This window comes from Blennius ocellaris (assembly GCF_963422515.1).
Source record: "Blennius ocellaris genome assembly, chromosome: 11".
Lineage (NCBI taxonomy): Eukaryota > Metazoa > Chordata > Actinopteri > Blenniiformes > Blenniidae > Blennius > Blennius ocellaris.
The window spans coordinates 3,794,446-3,808,436 of NC_137660.1; the positions used below are offsets into that span (position 1 = coordinate 3,794,446).

Below are 13,991 nucleotides of genomic sequence, written 5' to 3' on the forward strand. Positions count from 1 at the left end.
TGACCTACTGTCTCTGTGCATGGTTCTCCAGCTGCACAGTAGCACAGAGGAAAGAGCTCCAGACGGTCATACTGCTGCCCAGTGGATAGTCGGAGGCCGTCTCCTCCCACTTGAAGACCTGCACAACTCCTGCTGCCTCAAGAGCGCTGCAAGGATCCTTCAAGACCCCTCACATCCTGGATATGGACTGTTTGAACCTTCAGATCCATAAAGTCAAGGACAAATAGACTAAGAAACAGTTTCTACCCCACAGCCATAAGATCACTAAATACTTCTGAATAACACAACGTGCAATAATCATGACTACGTGAAATACATTTTTTTTTTCTCTTTTTTACTATGACAATATTCTCAGAGGAACGCATGACTACATGATCGTATGTCTGTTGATAGTTTAGGCTTTTATTCTCATTCTTTTATAGCATTGTGTGTTACAGATCTTATCTGTTTATTTATTTATTTATTTATTGCACCCTCACCTGCAAGTCGGCACCTTAATTTCGTTGTACAATGTCACATTGATACAATGACAATAAAGATTTCTGATTCTGATTCTGATTCTGATTTTGATGTCTGATCATAGTCCTGGCCTGCTGAATGCACTGTGTCGTCTTAACTTTATGATACTGTTTCTTTTTTACCAACATTTTACGAGTGAAAATGTTTTCGATTGACTGACATGTTTGGACTGCCGCTGCAGTCTTCCTCTCAGCGTCTTCTGACATTTGGCGACATGGCTGTTTTCATCAGGCGTGAAAATCTGTCACGTCGGCCACGTCCCCACCGTCCAAAGGTTGTGGGCTGTATTTCTCTCACTGTGACTTTTTGTTTTTATTATCAGCCATTTCTGAACCCAGACGGGATGTTGGAGAGTGACGTTGTTCTGCTGAACCGCTGGAGTGTGAGGAACTACCAAGTGCAACGAGGAGACATCGTGTCGGTTCTGTGAGTAAAGTATCAGATTTAAAATTCACAAAAAGCCGCAATGTCCGGAAATGGGCAGGGATCAGCAAACCGTGATGGATAGGATGACAGATGAGGACCTTTAGAAGTCTCCTTAAGCCCCATTTCCACCGCACAAAAAGTACCGGCCTAGACGGGTTTAAACCGCTCCGGTTCGCGTGTCACGACAGGAATGCGGGTCTAAACCACTCCAGACCGCTCCAAAGGCGACCGCTTTTCCGCTCCCCTTCCGTTGGGGTACCAGGACCACGGAACGGGTCTGAGTTTGAAGAGCCGTCTGCTGATTGGTCAGTGATTTACTACACCCTCAATATTTTTATGTGTCGGCTGGATGAAGCCTCTGCTGTCAGTGTGGTCAGCTGTGCACTGGTTTTTTTTATTTTCCTTTTCTTTTCTTTGCTGCTCAACTTTAGTGTTTGTTGTGAAAGAGCGACTTGAGGCAGGGGGAGACCGGTGGGAGGGACTTTGCATCACGTTGGAGTTTTCTGTTTGCAGCATAGCGCTCGCCGTGGCGTGGATGTGCGTCCGGGACACCGGAGTCTGGAGCTTTGGGCTCCGGCGCTGACCGCGCTCCGGCAGCTCCGCTTTCCAGAGGCGGTCAGTGTTCTGTTCAGCCGCGGTCAGTGGCGCTACATCGCGGTCAGTGGTGCTACATCGCGGTCAGTGGTGCGACATCGCGGGGACGGACCGCGGAAGTGATGAAAAGGAGCTCGGCGCCTCCATGTTCCGGCGCTGAGCTGCCGGACCGCGATCAGCGCCGGAGTGGAGAACCTCCTGCGTTTGAGCAGAAAGCTCAGACTCCCGTGTCTGTGCCTCAGCCAACCGGGGGGAACGCTCCGGTCACTTGCCCCGCCCCCCAGCGCTCGAGTACGGGGCAAGTGGCCCCAAGTCGCCGGCAAGTGGCCGAGCGTTCGCTCTCTCACAAACACGGAAGTTGCGCTGCAGCTCTCCGCTGCAAAAAATGACCGCTGCAAAAAGTAACAGTTTTTTTTTTTCCACTGCAAAAAATAACAGTGCAAAGTGGAGAATTTAAACAACAACAGAGGATTCATAAGATCTACATCTGACGACTTTCTTTTCTGATGTAATGTCACATTTCTGCAGAGCTCGTAAGCCCCGCCCACTTTTTAAGCTCCTCTCTGCAGTGGAAACGCGACCCAAAATTTCGGTCGGGGTCTCTATTCCGTACCGCTCCGCTCCGTCCCGGCACTTGTGTGCGGTGGGACCGGGGCTGTTCAGTGATTTGATTGGTCAATGTCTGTTAGCCTGCTGCATGAGAGCTGGAGACAAACTGCCGTTAAACCAAGAAGAAGCAGCAGCTCAGTTCAGAACAAACCTACCTCGTTCTAAAGAACAGTAACTTGTACTCAGGGAGACGATTTATACCAGTTTTACTTGCTCTATTTAGGAAAACAAACAGTCATATTTGTTTGAATGTGCTTCATCTTGATGTTTCTGATTTGACACAAAATCAAAATGCTAATTATTTACTGCTGTTACTATTAGATTAACACTACGTCATATTGGTGTAGCACTCACAATTGGAACCTAAAGCAGTTTTCCTTGTGTGATTCAGTTTAAAGACACTGACTCCATAGAGAACCCAGGAGATCATTGAGGCTGAGCAGTGATTATCACACAGACAGAGCTGCATCTTTAAAGTCTCTAAGTCTGACAGCAGAAAATGGAACGTTTATTCAGCATCAGGAGGCTTCGACCCTTTTTACTTGGAAATGTGGGGAATAACCAGAGGAACACTTAAAGGAACCTTAATGCACTGCTGTTAATTCTGGCGGGCTTTAAATACGGAGGGAGGGAGGGAGGGAGAGAGGGAGGGAGGGAGTGAGAGAGAGAGGGTGTGTGTTGTGTTTTATTCCTGTCAAGGAGGAGACGTAGTTTCTTCTCTCAGTTCATTCACAGCACTTGTACTTGAACGCCTCACGCTCTCCTCTCCTGCTCTTCACTCCCACACAGCGACGCCTCTGGTGTGGAAGTAACACAGCAACATACTGACTCATCAACATAACATCTCCCCTGTTTCTCAAATCAATGTTATTTCTCTAATGAACTGAAAATAGTAGTTAGAACCTGAACAATGTACATTAACTGTTTGAACTGCAATCCAACTTAAAATGTCTCCCACTTTTGCAATTATTACAACAAACCTTACTATTGTTAAATGCAACTGATCAAACAGAGCAATAACAAGACTAACTGGAATTTAAATCCTACAATCACAACTTGAAGTATCTGCATTCTCAAATGACATGTTAAAGTGTGTATAAAGGTCATTTTCAGATCTCTTCAAATATAACAACAATTCACAGAATGAAACATTACTCAACTCTTTCACACATGAAAGTAACTTTTTCAGTCATTACATCAGGTCAGGTTTATCTTTTATGTCACTTTTTCCACTTGTAGTCTTCTGTCCATATAGACGGTCGTCTTTCCGGTTTCAGTTAGTTTCCGGTCCAACGTCTGTGTTGTGCAGAGCTTCCTCTGCAGTCTCAGCTCCAAGGTCACTTAAAGTCCTGTGGGTAAAGTGAAAGCCGTGCTGCACTCCATCTTTTCCGTCACTTAAGATGAAAGAAGTCGGACCAGTAAGTTGCTGCAGATAAGAGTTTGCTGTACTGCATCTCTGCTTTCCCTCGTGAAAAGGTTTGTGCACTCTGACTGTTTTTCAGAGCAGTGGACCCTCCAGCCACAGCTCATGATGCCTGCACTCTCATCTTGTGAGACTCTAGTAGCTCTTTTCCCAACGGGCTCTTTCTCTGAGCTTGTTATGGGATGGTGTTGTTATGGGAGGGTGTTGTTATGGGATGGTGTTGTTATGGGAGGGTGTTGTTATGTGAGGGTGTTGTTATGGGAGGGTGTTGTTATGGGATGGTGTTGTTATGGGAGGGTGTTGTTATGGGACGGTGTTGTTATGGGAGGGTGTTGTTACGGGACGGTGTTGTTATGGGACGGTGTTGTTATGGGACGGTGTTGTTATGGGATGGTGTTGTTATGGGAGGGTGTTGTTATGGGATGGTGTTGTTATGGGATGGTGTTGTTATGGGAGGGTGTTGTTATGGGAGGGTGTTGTTATGGGACGGTGTTGTTATGGGAGGGTGTTGTTATGGGACGGTGTTGTTATGGGAGGGTGTTGTTATGGGACGGTGTTGTTATGGGACGGTGTTGTTATGGGACGGTGTTGTTATGGGATGGTGTTGTTATGGGAGGGTGTTGTTATGGGATGGTGTTGTTATGGGAGGGTGTTGTTATGGGACGGTGTTGTTATGGGAGGGTGTTGTTATGGGACGGTGTTGTTATGGGAGGGTGTTGTTATGGGAGGGTGTTGTTATGGGACGGTGTTGTTATGGGACGGTGTTGTTATGGGACGGTGTTGTTATGGGATGGTGTTGTTATGGGATGGTGTTGTTATGGGATGGTGTTGTTATGGGAGGGTGTTGTTATGGGAGGGTGTTGTTATGGGAGGGTGTTGTTATGGGAAGGTGTTGTTATGGGATGGTGTTGTTATGGGACGGTGTTGTTATGGGAGGGTGTTGTTATGGGACGGTGTTGTTATGGGACGGTGTTGTTATGGGAGGGTGTTGTTATGGGACGGTGTTGTTATGGGAGGGTGTTGTTATGGGACGGTGTTGTTATGGGACGGTGTTGTTATGGGACGGTGTTGTTATGGGGTGGTGTTGTTATGGGAGGGTGTTGTTATGGGATGGTGTTGTTATGGGAGGGTGTTGTTATGGGATGGTGTTGTTATGGGAGGGTGTTGTTATGGGAGGGTGTTGTTATGGGATGGTGTTGTTATGGGAGGGTGTTGTTATGGGAGGGTGTTGTTATGGGATGGTGTTGTTATGGGAGGGTGTTGTTATGGGATGGTGTTGTTATGGGATGGTGTTGTTATGGGAGGGTGTTGTTATGGGATGGTGTTGTTATGGGAGGGTGTTGTTGTGGGAGGGTGTTGTTGTGGGAGGGTGTTGTTGTGGGAGGGTGTTGTTGTGGGATGGTGTTGTTGTGGGAGGGTGTTGTTATGGGATGGTGTTGTTGTGGGATGGTGTTGTTGTGGGATGGTGTTGTTGTGGGAGGGTGTTGTTGTGGGAGGGTGTTGTTGTGGGAGGGTGTTGTTATGGGAGGGTGTTGTTATGGGAGGGTGTTGTTATGGGAGGGTGTTGTTGTGGGATGGTGTTGTTGTGGGATGGTGTTGTTGTGGGATGGTGTTGTTGTGGGATGGTGTTGTTATGGGATGGTGTTGTTATGGGAGGGTGTTGTTATGGGGTGGTGTTGTTGTGGGATGGTGTTGTTCTGGGATGGTGTTGGGATGACTCCCATCAAGTGTCCTTCATCATTCCTCCTCCCTCTGACCTCCTGCATCTCAGTCTACCTCTTTCTTCCTGAGACTTAATGGGGTAAACCTGTGGAGTCAATCTAACGACACTCAACTCAAAGCAGACGGGCGAGACACCGACACACTCCAGATACCTGGAGAGGCTGGGCTTGACGTCAGCGTCCTCACACTCCTTCAAAACCTTTTCTCATCCTCCTCATCTGTCAGAGTCTCCACAGCGCTCAAGCACTGCTGCAGGTCTCACACACACATAGAGCAGGCAAACACTCACCACTGGAAGCAGTGTCCATCATGACCCATCCACCCTGCTGAGTGAGTGAGTGATGAGTGAGTGAGTGAGTGAGTGAGTGAGTGAGTGAGTGAGTGAGTGAGTGAGTGAGTGAGTGAGTGAGGGAGCGAGTGAGCGAGTGAGCGAGTGATGAGTGAGGGAGCGAGTGAGCGAGTGAGTGAGTGAGCGAGTGAGTGAGCGAGCGTTCAGAGTGTGTTTGCAGGCAGAGGCTGCATGTTGACGTCCAACAGAAACAGGAGCAACAGCAGTTTTGCAGGAGCTCCAAGAACAAACGTCTTCACTTCTCTCTGGCTTTTCACTGCAACAGAAATTGTAGAAGGAGAGAGAGGGAAGGAGACGGAGAGAGAGAGAGAGAGGGAGGGAGAGAGAATAGAAGGCTGAGGGGGAGAGAGAATGAGATCAGAAATTAAAGAGAGAGCAGATCGACTGGGAGGCTGAGTGATCCTTCCTCTTGTCTGCTGGTGGAGGGAGACCATCCATCACTCTATTAGGCACACACACACACACACACACACACACACACACACACACACACACACACACACACACACACACACACACACACACACACACAGTCCAGCTCCCTTGGGCCGACCAATGAGAGATCAGTTTGGTGGCTGATGGTGAGTCCAGTTGGCTCAGCGAGCCGTCAGTCACTCATGCTTCTTGTATCGCCACGGCAACGCAGCCGAGGAAGAGGAGGAGATGCTGGGAGAGGAAGAGTGGGAGAAACACGACTCAAGATGTGAGAACGTTCAGGCTGAGTGAAAAAATAATGCAAGAAAGGAAAAAGTTAATATGAAATACATAAAGTGGGAAACAAAGAGGAGGAACAGAAGTGAACAGTCTCAGGAGGAAGAGGAGGAGGAGGAGGAAGAGGAGGAGGAATAGGAGAGAGAGGAGGAGGAGGAAGAAGAGGAGGAGGAGAAGGAGGAAGAGGAGGAGGAGGAAGAAGATGAAGGAGGAGGATGAGGAGGAGGAGGAGGAAGATGAAGGAGGAGGAGGAGGAGGAGGAGGAGGAAGATGAAGGAGGAGGATGAGGAGGAGGAGGAGGAGGAGGAAGAAGATGAAGGAGGAGGATGAGGAAGAGGAGGAGGAGGAGGAGGAAGAAGATGAAGGAGGAGGATGAGGAAGAGGAGGAGGAGGAAGAAGATGAAGGAGGAGGAGGAGGAGGAGGAAGATGAAGGAGGAGGAAGAGGAGGAGGAGGAGGAGGAGGAGGAGGAGGAAGAAGATGAAGGAGGAGGATGAGGAGGAGGAGGAGGAAGAAGAGGAGGATGAAAAGGGTCAACAGGTAGAAGAAGTCTCTCAGGCAGAATCAATGAGGTGGACAGATGTTTGTGGATTGACTGATTGATCCTGAAGCAGAACTGCTGTTCTCAGTGAAGGAAATAATGAAGCTGGAACCACAATACTCAAAATAGTGGATCCATCTGAAACGTCCTGTTGCATCTCAGCCTCAAATATCAGTTAAAGCCTTTACCGCCCAAACCCATTCTCATATGTCTTTACTGGAAGGATCCATCAAATGTTCACAGCGTTGATCCAAGTCCAAGTTGATCCTGGACTCAGTAACCAGCTGAAGGGAGAGCTTCTACAGTGGTCAGCAGGACATTTGGTCCTTTGTTTCCTCCAGAAGGTCTCCGGCTCGTCCTGATGGGACATTAGTATTGTGGTCAAATCTCCCCGCAGGTACAAATAAAGTAACCTCGAACCTTCTCATGTCTGCAGGTTTTCTGTACGGTGAGGCTGTTTATTTACTAAATGTGGAACGTGAGCCTGCAAATATTTTCAAATACTCAAAAAGTAACTCCAACGGGTTGTAGTCCATGGTCCATGACAGACCGAGACTCTTCTGCACGGACCACCGGCAAGATCAACAGTAACCTGGAGATTTACATCAGTGTCATTTATGTCACCACCAGTGCTTCACAACATTGATTCTTACTGCTTAGTGTGTGTGTCATTTTCACATACGAAGCAGGAAGTCAGGAATTCATCAGTTGAACAATTGAACGTTGATAAATGCTGAACATGTGTCCTGCAGAAACAGTGACTTAATGAAGGTCTGCAGACGTCTGAACTCTTGTTGGAGTTAATCCAGGTTTTATTTTAAATATACTTCCTGTTTCTGCAGGTCTCCGAGGAATCCCCAACAGAAGATCATCAAGAGGGTCATTGGCCTGGAGGGAGACTTCATCCGGTAAGAAGTTCCTCGTCTTCTGCTGCTCCTCAGGGAAATGATAGGTCTGTGTTGGTCATGGAACCCCTCCCGTCTGCAGCTTCAGGTGAGCTGCAGACTTCCAGTGTGTCTCTTGACGAACAGCAATATGAGCTCCTCGTTGTTGAAGGTGGTGGAGCACTTTGTGAGCCTTCCAGTTCCAGTTCCAGCCCGACTCCACTGAACCTGACCATGATCAAGTTAGACACTCGCCAAGCAAGAGAAGGAATTAGCATCATACATATACATTGTGCAATGTATACATCTTCAAATCAAGTGAGAGCAAAATAGAATGTTGACCAACCCATAGAGACCTAAAAAAGTTAAGGAAAATAAAGGAAACAAAAAAAGGTGCCCAGCTCTGTTCCACCAGGGCGTCGGTGCTTCACCCTCTCTGGACCCACAAGGACGTTCCAGCTGAGCTCTGTGGACACAAACAATAACAGTTCACTAAACAACTAGTGCAAAGTGGAGGATGCAAACAACAACAACAACAACAACAACAACAACAGAGGATTCATAAGATCCAGATCTGCTTCCAGGCTGAGACGACTGTTGTAACGTCACATATCTGTAGAGCTCTAAGCCCCGCCTACTTTTTTACCCACTTCCTGCAGTGGAAACGGACACCAGGTTTGGGTCCAGTTACGCTTTCCCGTACGGCTCCGTATGGCTCCGTATGGCTCTGTAGGGCTCCGTAGGGCTCCGTTCCGTCCTGCACTTCTTGTGCGGTGGAAACACGGCTTATATAATGTCATCGGGGGTTTAGCCAGTCACACAGACGCAGCAGATTCTGAATGTAGCTCATGTGATCCAATATTCAAATGGATAAAAATAAAGGAAAACTGGATTTGGTCAATAAAGTTTGAATAGAATGTTTTTGGACCGACGAGACCATATGACCTGTTGAACAGCTGGATAATATCACCACTTTCAATAGTGTCCCTGTTCTGTATCGTTCTGTGTTGTTCTGTATTGTTCTGTGTTGTTCTGTATTGTTCTGTATTGTTCTGTGTTCTGTATTGTTCTGTGTTGTTCTGTGTTGTTCTGTATTGTTCTGTGTTCTGTATTGTTCTGTGTTGTTCTGTATTGTTCTGTGTTGTTCTGTGTTGTTCTGTGTTGTTCTGTGTTGTTCTATATTGTTCTGTATTGTTCTGTATTGTTCTATATCGTTCTGTATTGTTCTGTGTTGTTCTGTATTGTTCTGTGTTGTTCTGTATTGTTCTGTATTGTTCTGTGTTGTTCTGTATTGTTCTGTGTTGTTCTGTGTTGTTCTGTATTGTTCTGTGTTGTTCTGTGTTGTTCTGTGTTGTTCTGTATTGTTCTGTGTTGTTCTGTATTGTTCTGTGTTGTTCTGTATTGTTCTGTGTTGTTCTGTGTTGTTCTGTATTGTTCTGTGTTGTTCTGTGTTGTTCTGTATTGTTCTGTGTTGTTCTATATTGTTCTGTGTTGTTCTATATTGTTCTGTATTGTTCTGTGTTGTTCTGTATTGTTCTGTATTGTTCTGTGTTCTGTATTGTTCTGTGTTGTTCTGTGTTGTTCTGTATTGTTCTGTGTTGTTCTGTATTGTTCTGTGTTCTGTATTGTTCTGTATTGTTCTATATTGTTCTGTATTGTTCTGTGTTGTTCTGTATTGTTCTGTGTTGTTCTGTATTGTTCTATATTGTTCTGTATTGTTCTGTGTTCTGTATTGTTCTGTGTTCTGTGTTGTTCTGTGTTGTTCTGTATTGTTCTGTGTTGTTCTGTGTTGTTCTGTATTGTTCTATATTGTTCTGTGTTGTTCTGTGTTGTTCTGTATTGTTCTGTGTTGTTCTGTATTGTTCTGTGTTCTATATTGTTCTGTATTGTTCTGTGTTGTTCTGTATTGTTCTATATTGTTCTGTGTTGTTCTGTATTGTTCTGTGTTGTTCTGTATTGTTCTGTGTTGTTCTGTATTGTTCTATATTGTTCTGTGTTCTGTATTGTTCTGTGTTGTTCTGTGTTGTTCTATATTGTTCTATATTGTTCTGTGTTGTTCTGTATTGTTCTGTGTTGTTCTGTATTGTTCTGTGTTGTTCTGTATTGTTCTATATTGTTCTGTATTGTTCTGTGTTGTTCTGTATTGTTCTGTATTGTTCTGTGTTGTTCTGTATTGTTCTATATTGTTCTGTATTGTTCTATATTGTTCTGTATTGTTCTATATTGTTCTGTGTTGTTCTATATTGTTCTGTGTTGTTCTATATTGTTCTGTATTGTTCTATATTGTTGTGTATTGTTCTGTATTGTTCTATATTGTTCTCTATCCCCTCAGAACCCTCGGCTACAAGAAGCAATACGTTCGAATCCCTGATGGTCACTTCTGGATTGAGGGCGATCATCATGGACACAGCCTGGACAGTAACAGCTTTGGACCGGTAGGATTTCATCATATATATATATATATATATATATATATATATATATATATATATATATATATATATATATATATATATATATAAAACCGTCTCACCATAGACTCCTACTAAGCGGAAACTTTATGACTGTTGGGATTAATGGTTGGTAACTAGCATTAAATAACTGTAGGTAGTAGATTAGTCATTTACGCATTAACAACTCCTAAATTAATTGAGTAATTACTAAATTTTTTTACCCCCGTATGTTTTTGTTGTTTTTTTTACTTCATTTTATTTCCTTTGATTGTGGATATAAATGTGTGCAGACTTTTCTTTCTCTTAATTCCCCTGCTCTCTTCAACCTGTACATAAATAAGTTCTCTCACCAACTGGATGCTTGCTGGGTAACAAGATAATGAATCATCTCATGTATGCTGATGATGTGGTTGTTGCAGTGCAGATTCCAGCAGCTCTTCAATATAATGCTAAAAAGAGCACAGTTGTGATCTGTAGGCCTGAAGAGGGCCAGGATCTGAACTTCCCTCTTACCTGTCAGGACACAAACTCATCGTCTGTCGCAAAACAAAATATCTGGGACATCTCATCACTCATCACATCAAAATGTGTGATGATGATGATGATGGTCTGTATAGATAATGCTGTATGTTCAAGCCAACATGTGCTCTGATGATGTGAAAATTACTCTCTAGAGCTTCCTGTACTCCCTGTATAGCACCCCCTTGTGGATCAAACATAGAAAATCAAGCCTCCGGCTCAACGTGCCGTACAAGGATGCTACGGGGATCCTGCTGGAGAAACCTTGGTGGGAACGTCTGAGTGAGACGTTGTGTCCAGCAGGTGTTTCTACCTTTCAGGCGCTCATGAGGAACCTGAGGTATAAATTCATACGCAGGCTTGAGGACTCCAGAACACATTATGATGCTGCTGACGAACCCCAGACATGGTACTGCACAATACCAGTCATGCTGCTGGAGGCAGTGGTTGGGCTGTCTTTTATAAAAAAGGGTGATATTTTACGTCTGATTAGTCTATTTATGATATTTGTACAATGTTTTATCCTCATGTTTATGCATTTGCATGTATTTGTTTTTTATATTTGTGATTTTTTTATTCTCTTGTGGACTCCTATGTCTGCATTAAATATGATGATGATGATTTAACTCTTCCCCTTCAGCAGTGTACAATAAGCATTATAGTAATTGTTACTGATTGTACGGTTACAACCTCTAAAACACCTGTAGGGATTTCTAACCTCATAAAGATCACCGGTACCATTTAGTGGATGTGGTCCCTCCTCACAATGGGAACCATTTATGTTGTGTTTGGCTATTGATAATGATTAATAATATTAAAGATAGTTATTAATAATGTTGTTGAAGTGTAATCTGATGTGTATCAGAACCTCGGAGCTCCACTGTCTTAACAGGAAATGATAGCCAGTTCAGTTCTATCAGTCTCATAAGATATACTAAACACTTCATCAGGAAGTTGAATTAATAGTTAAATTAATTACCAGAATTAACAGTAAAGACTAAGTTTTGTTCCACAGATGAGGTCTCCACTGTTGCATGTGGAACTTGTAGCTGAGCTGAGTTTGAACGTTTCCCCTCAGATCTCCGTCGGGCTGCTGCACGGTCGAGCTTCTCACATCATCTGGCCTCCGACTCGCTGGCAGAGAATCCAACCTTCTCTTCCTCCAGACCGGGGCCCGCTGGACTCTGAGGAAGAGGAGGGATGAAGAAACAGGATAAGACAGGCTTGAAGTGAGATCCTCCCAAAACTGCTGTGCGATTCATGGTCCAGACGGAATTCTTCAGTTTTTTTTGTCTGTTTCATTTATATTTCTTACTTGAATGATTCCGTCTGAGAGTTTGAGTCAAGAACTGTTATCTGACTGAATAAAGATGAAGGTGATTTTAAAACCAACCTCAGGTTCATTCCTTCTTAAATAAATGTCCATGCATGTTTTATCTGCCTGCTGTTTCATGAAAGCAGACGTCAGGTCACGTGATCGGAGTCACTCCTCAGAGTCCAGACAGAACTTCTAGTCTTTCTGGAAGTTTCTATGTTCTAAGATACAATTGCAGCTTTAGCTCTTCTACAAACAGGCACTTTACTTTCATAGTATCCATTCGACTGCACAATCCATACAGACTGTTTGTTTTGTGGTTTCTGGGCGTTGCTATGGACACGATCAACAACAGACAACAGGAAGGTGACGTTGCATCACGACTCTTAAAACTACCCATATATTTTACCACAAAAACAAAAACAATTGACCACAATACACTTCTATGAATAAGGCATAGCGCCACCTGCTGGAAACCAGGAAACAAGGTGTACGTACATCCGTTCTGGCTCTAACTTCATGTTGTCCAGGTCTGATCACAGCCAGGTGACAATTACAACCTTGGCCAATTGTGCCATCTGCTGGGAAGAGGAGGTGTAATGGAAACAGCCTGGAGCAGTCAGGTAGTCAGGTCGACCTTAAAGGAGTCACGTGCTTCTTATTCTTTCCAAAAACACATGACACAACTTTAACACTTTCACGTGCTTCTTATTTTTTCCAAAAACAAAGTTTTTTTGCTCTAAATCCAGTTTGTCCTTGATTTTCAACCCGTTGAATATTTGATCATTGAGCCTCATTGAGAATCTGCTGGTTTCAGGAGCTGGACTGGCTCCGCCCACATTCCCATCTTGGTCGAGGAGGAAGTACTTCCTCTCCTCGTGCCATGTGCCATTGTTGACATTCTATGTGTCACTACATGATGGAGAAACTCAGTTCAACCAAACCAATAAGAAGCAGAATGTGACAGCAGGAGAAGTTGTGACTCTGCTGCTGCAGCAGGACGTTTCAGGATGTTAGTGAAACTTCTTGTTTCTCAATATGTTCATCAGCTGCTCTCAATATTGTCTGGACAAAGAAATGTGTGTTTTAACAGTAAATAAAGGACTATTCAGAGCAGCTGAGTGACTCTGACCTTCTCTAACTATGTTCATGTCTCACTGAGATGTGATCATTTAATGATCCTCTACTAATCATCACAATTAGCAGCAGACAGGAGAAAATCCTGAACCTCCATTTAGTCATAGACAGAAATAACAAGATCACCTCACAATTATCAAGCCCAGACACACCTCAGACTCTGAAAGTCTACATTTCATCTACAGTCTATCAGCACAACAAAAAACAAAAACAAAAAAAACCATCAGTGGGATCAGCTGTTGCAAACTAACAGTTGAAAAGTAATATAAAGGCATATAAATCAGAATATTTTACTTACAGCTCCCACATTTGCTTTATTTGAAGTATTACAGGGAATCCAGAGTCGTTCTGGACATGTTGTGAAAAACGTCCTCCGAAGTACTGGGAGCCATAATTAAGCCATTAAAACCCAACTAATCCTCTGGGTGGTCACCGGCTCAGACCAGTAAGGAACCAGTCCTCTGCTCCTTCATACATTAATCACTGCATCTGGACTTCAGCTGGTGTCTTTGCTGGTTTCTTTCTCCGCTGAAGGGAAAACCTGCAGCGTCACCAGGTGAAGAAACAGCGTGCAGCTTGTGGGCGGGGCCAAGGGAGGGGCTATCTGGCTGCTTGTGGGCGGGGCCAAGGGAGGGGCTATCTGGCTGCTTGTGGGCGGGGCCAAGGGAGGGGCTATCTGGCTGCTTGTGGGCGGGGCCAAGGGAAGGGCTATCTGGCTGCTTGTGGGCGGGGCCAAGGGAGGGGCTATCTGGTAGCTTGTGGGCGGGGCCAAAGGAGGGGCTATCTGGCT

At 44.7% G+C, this 13,991-nt stretch overlaps 1 protein-coding gene across 2 annotated transcripts in view; it reads left to right on the forward strand.

Annotated features, from left to right (window-relative positions):
• Positions 1–12,122, forward strand: part of immp2l (inner mitochondrial membrane peptidase subunit 2) — a 30,006-nt gene extending 17,884 nt beyond the window's left edge. For both annotated transcript variants that reach the window (XM_080504548.1, XM_080504547.1), the window contains exons 3-6: positions 842–945; positions 7,736–7,801; positions 10,110–10,212; positions 11,828–12,122. In XM_080504548.1, the coding sequence (XP_080360674.1) occupies positions 842–945; positions 7,736–7,801; positions 10,110–10,212; positions 11,828–11,953 (399 nt within the window). In that variant the 3' untranslated portion in view covers positions 11,954–12,122. The remainder of the gene's footprint in view (positions 1–841; positions 946–7,735; positions 7,802–10,109; positions 10,213–11,827) is intronic.
• The last annotated feature ends 1,869 nt before the right edge of the window (positions 12,123–13,991 follow it).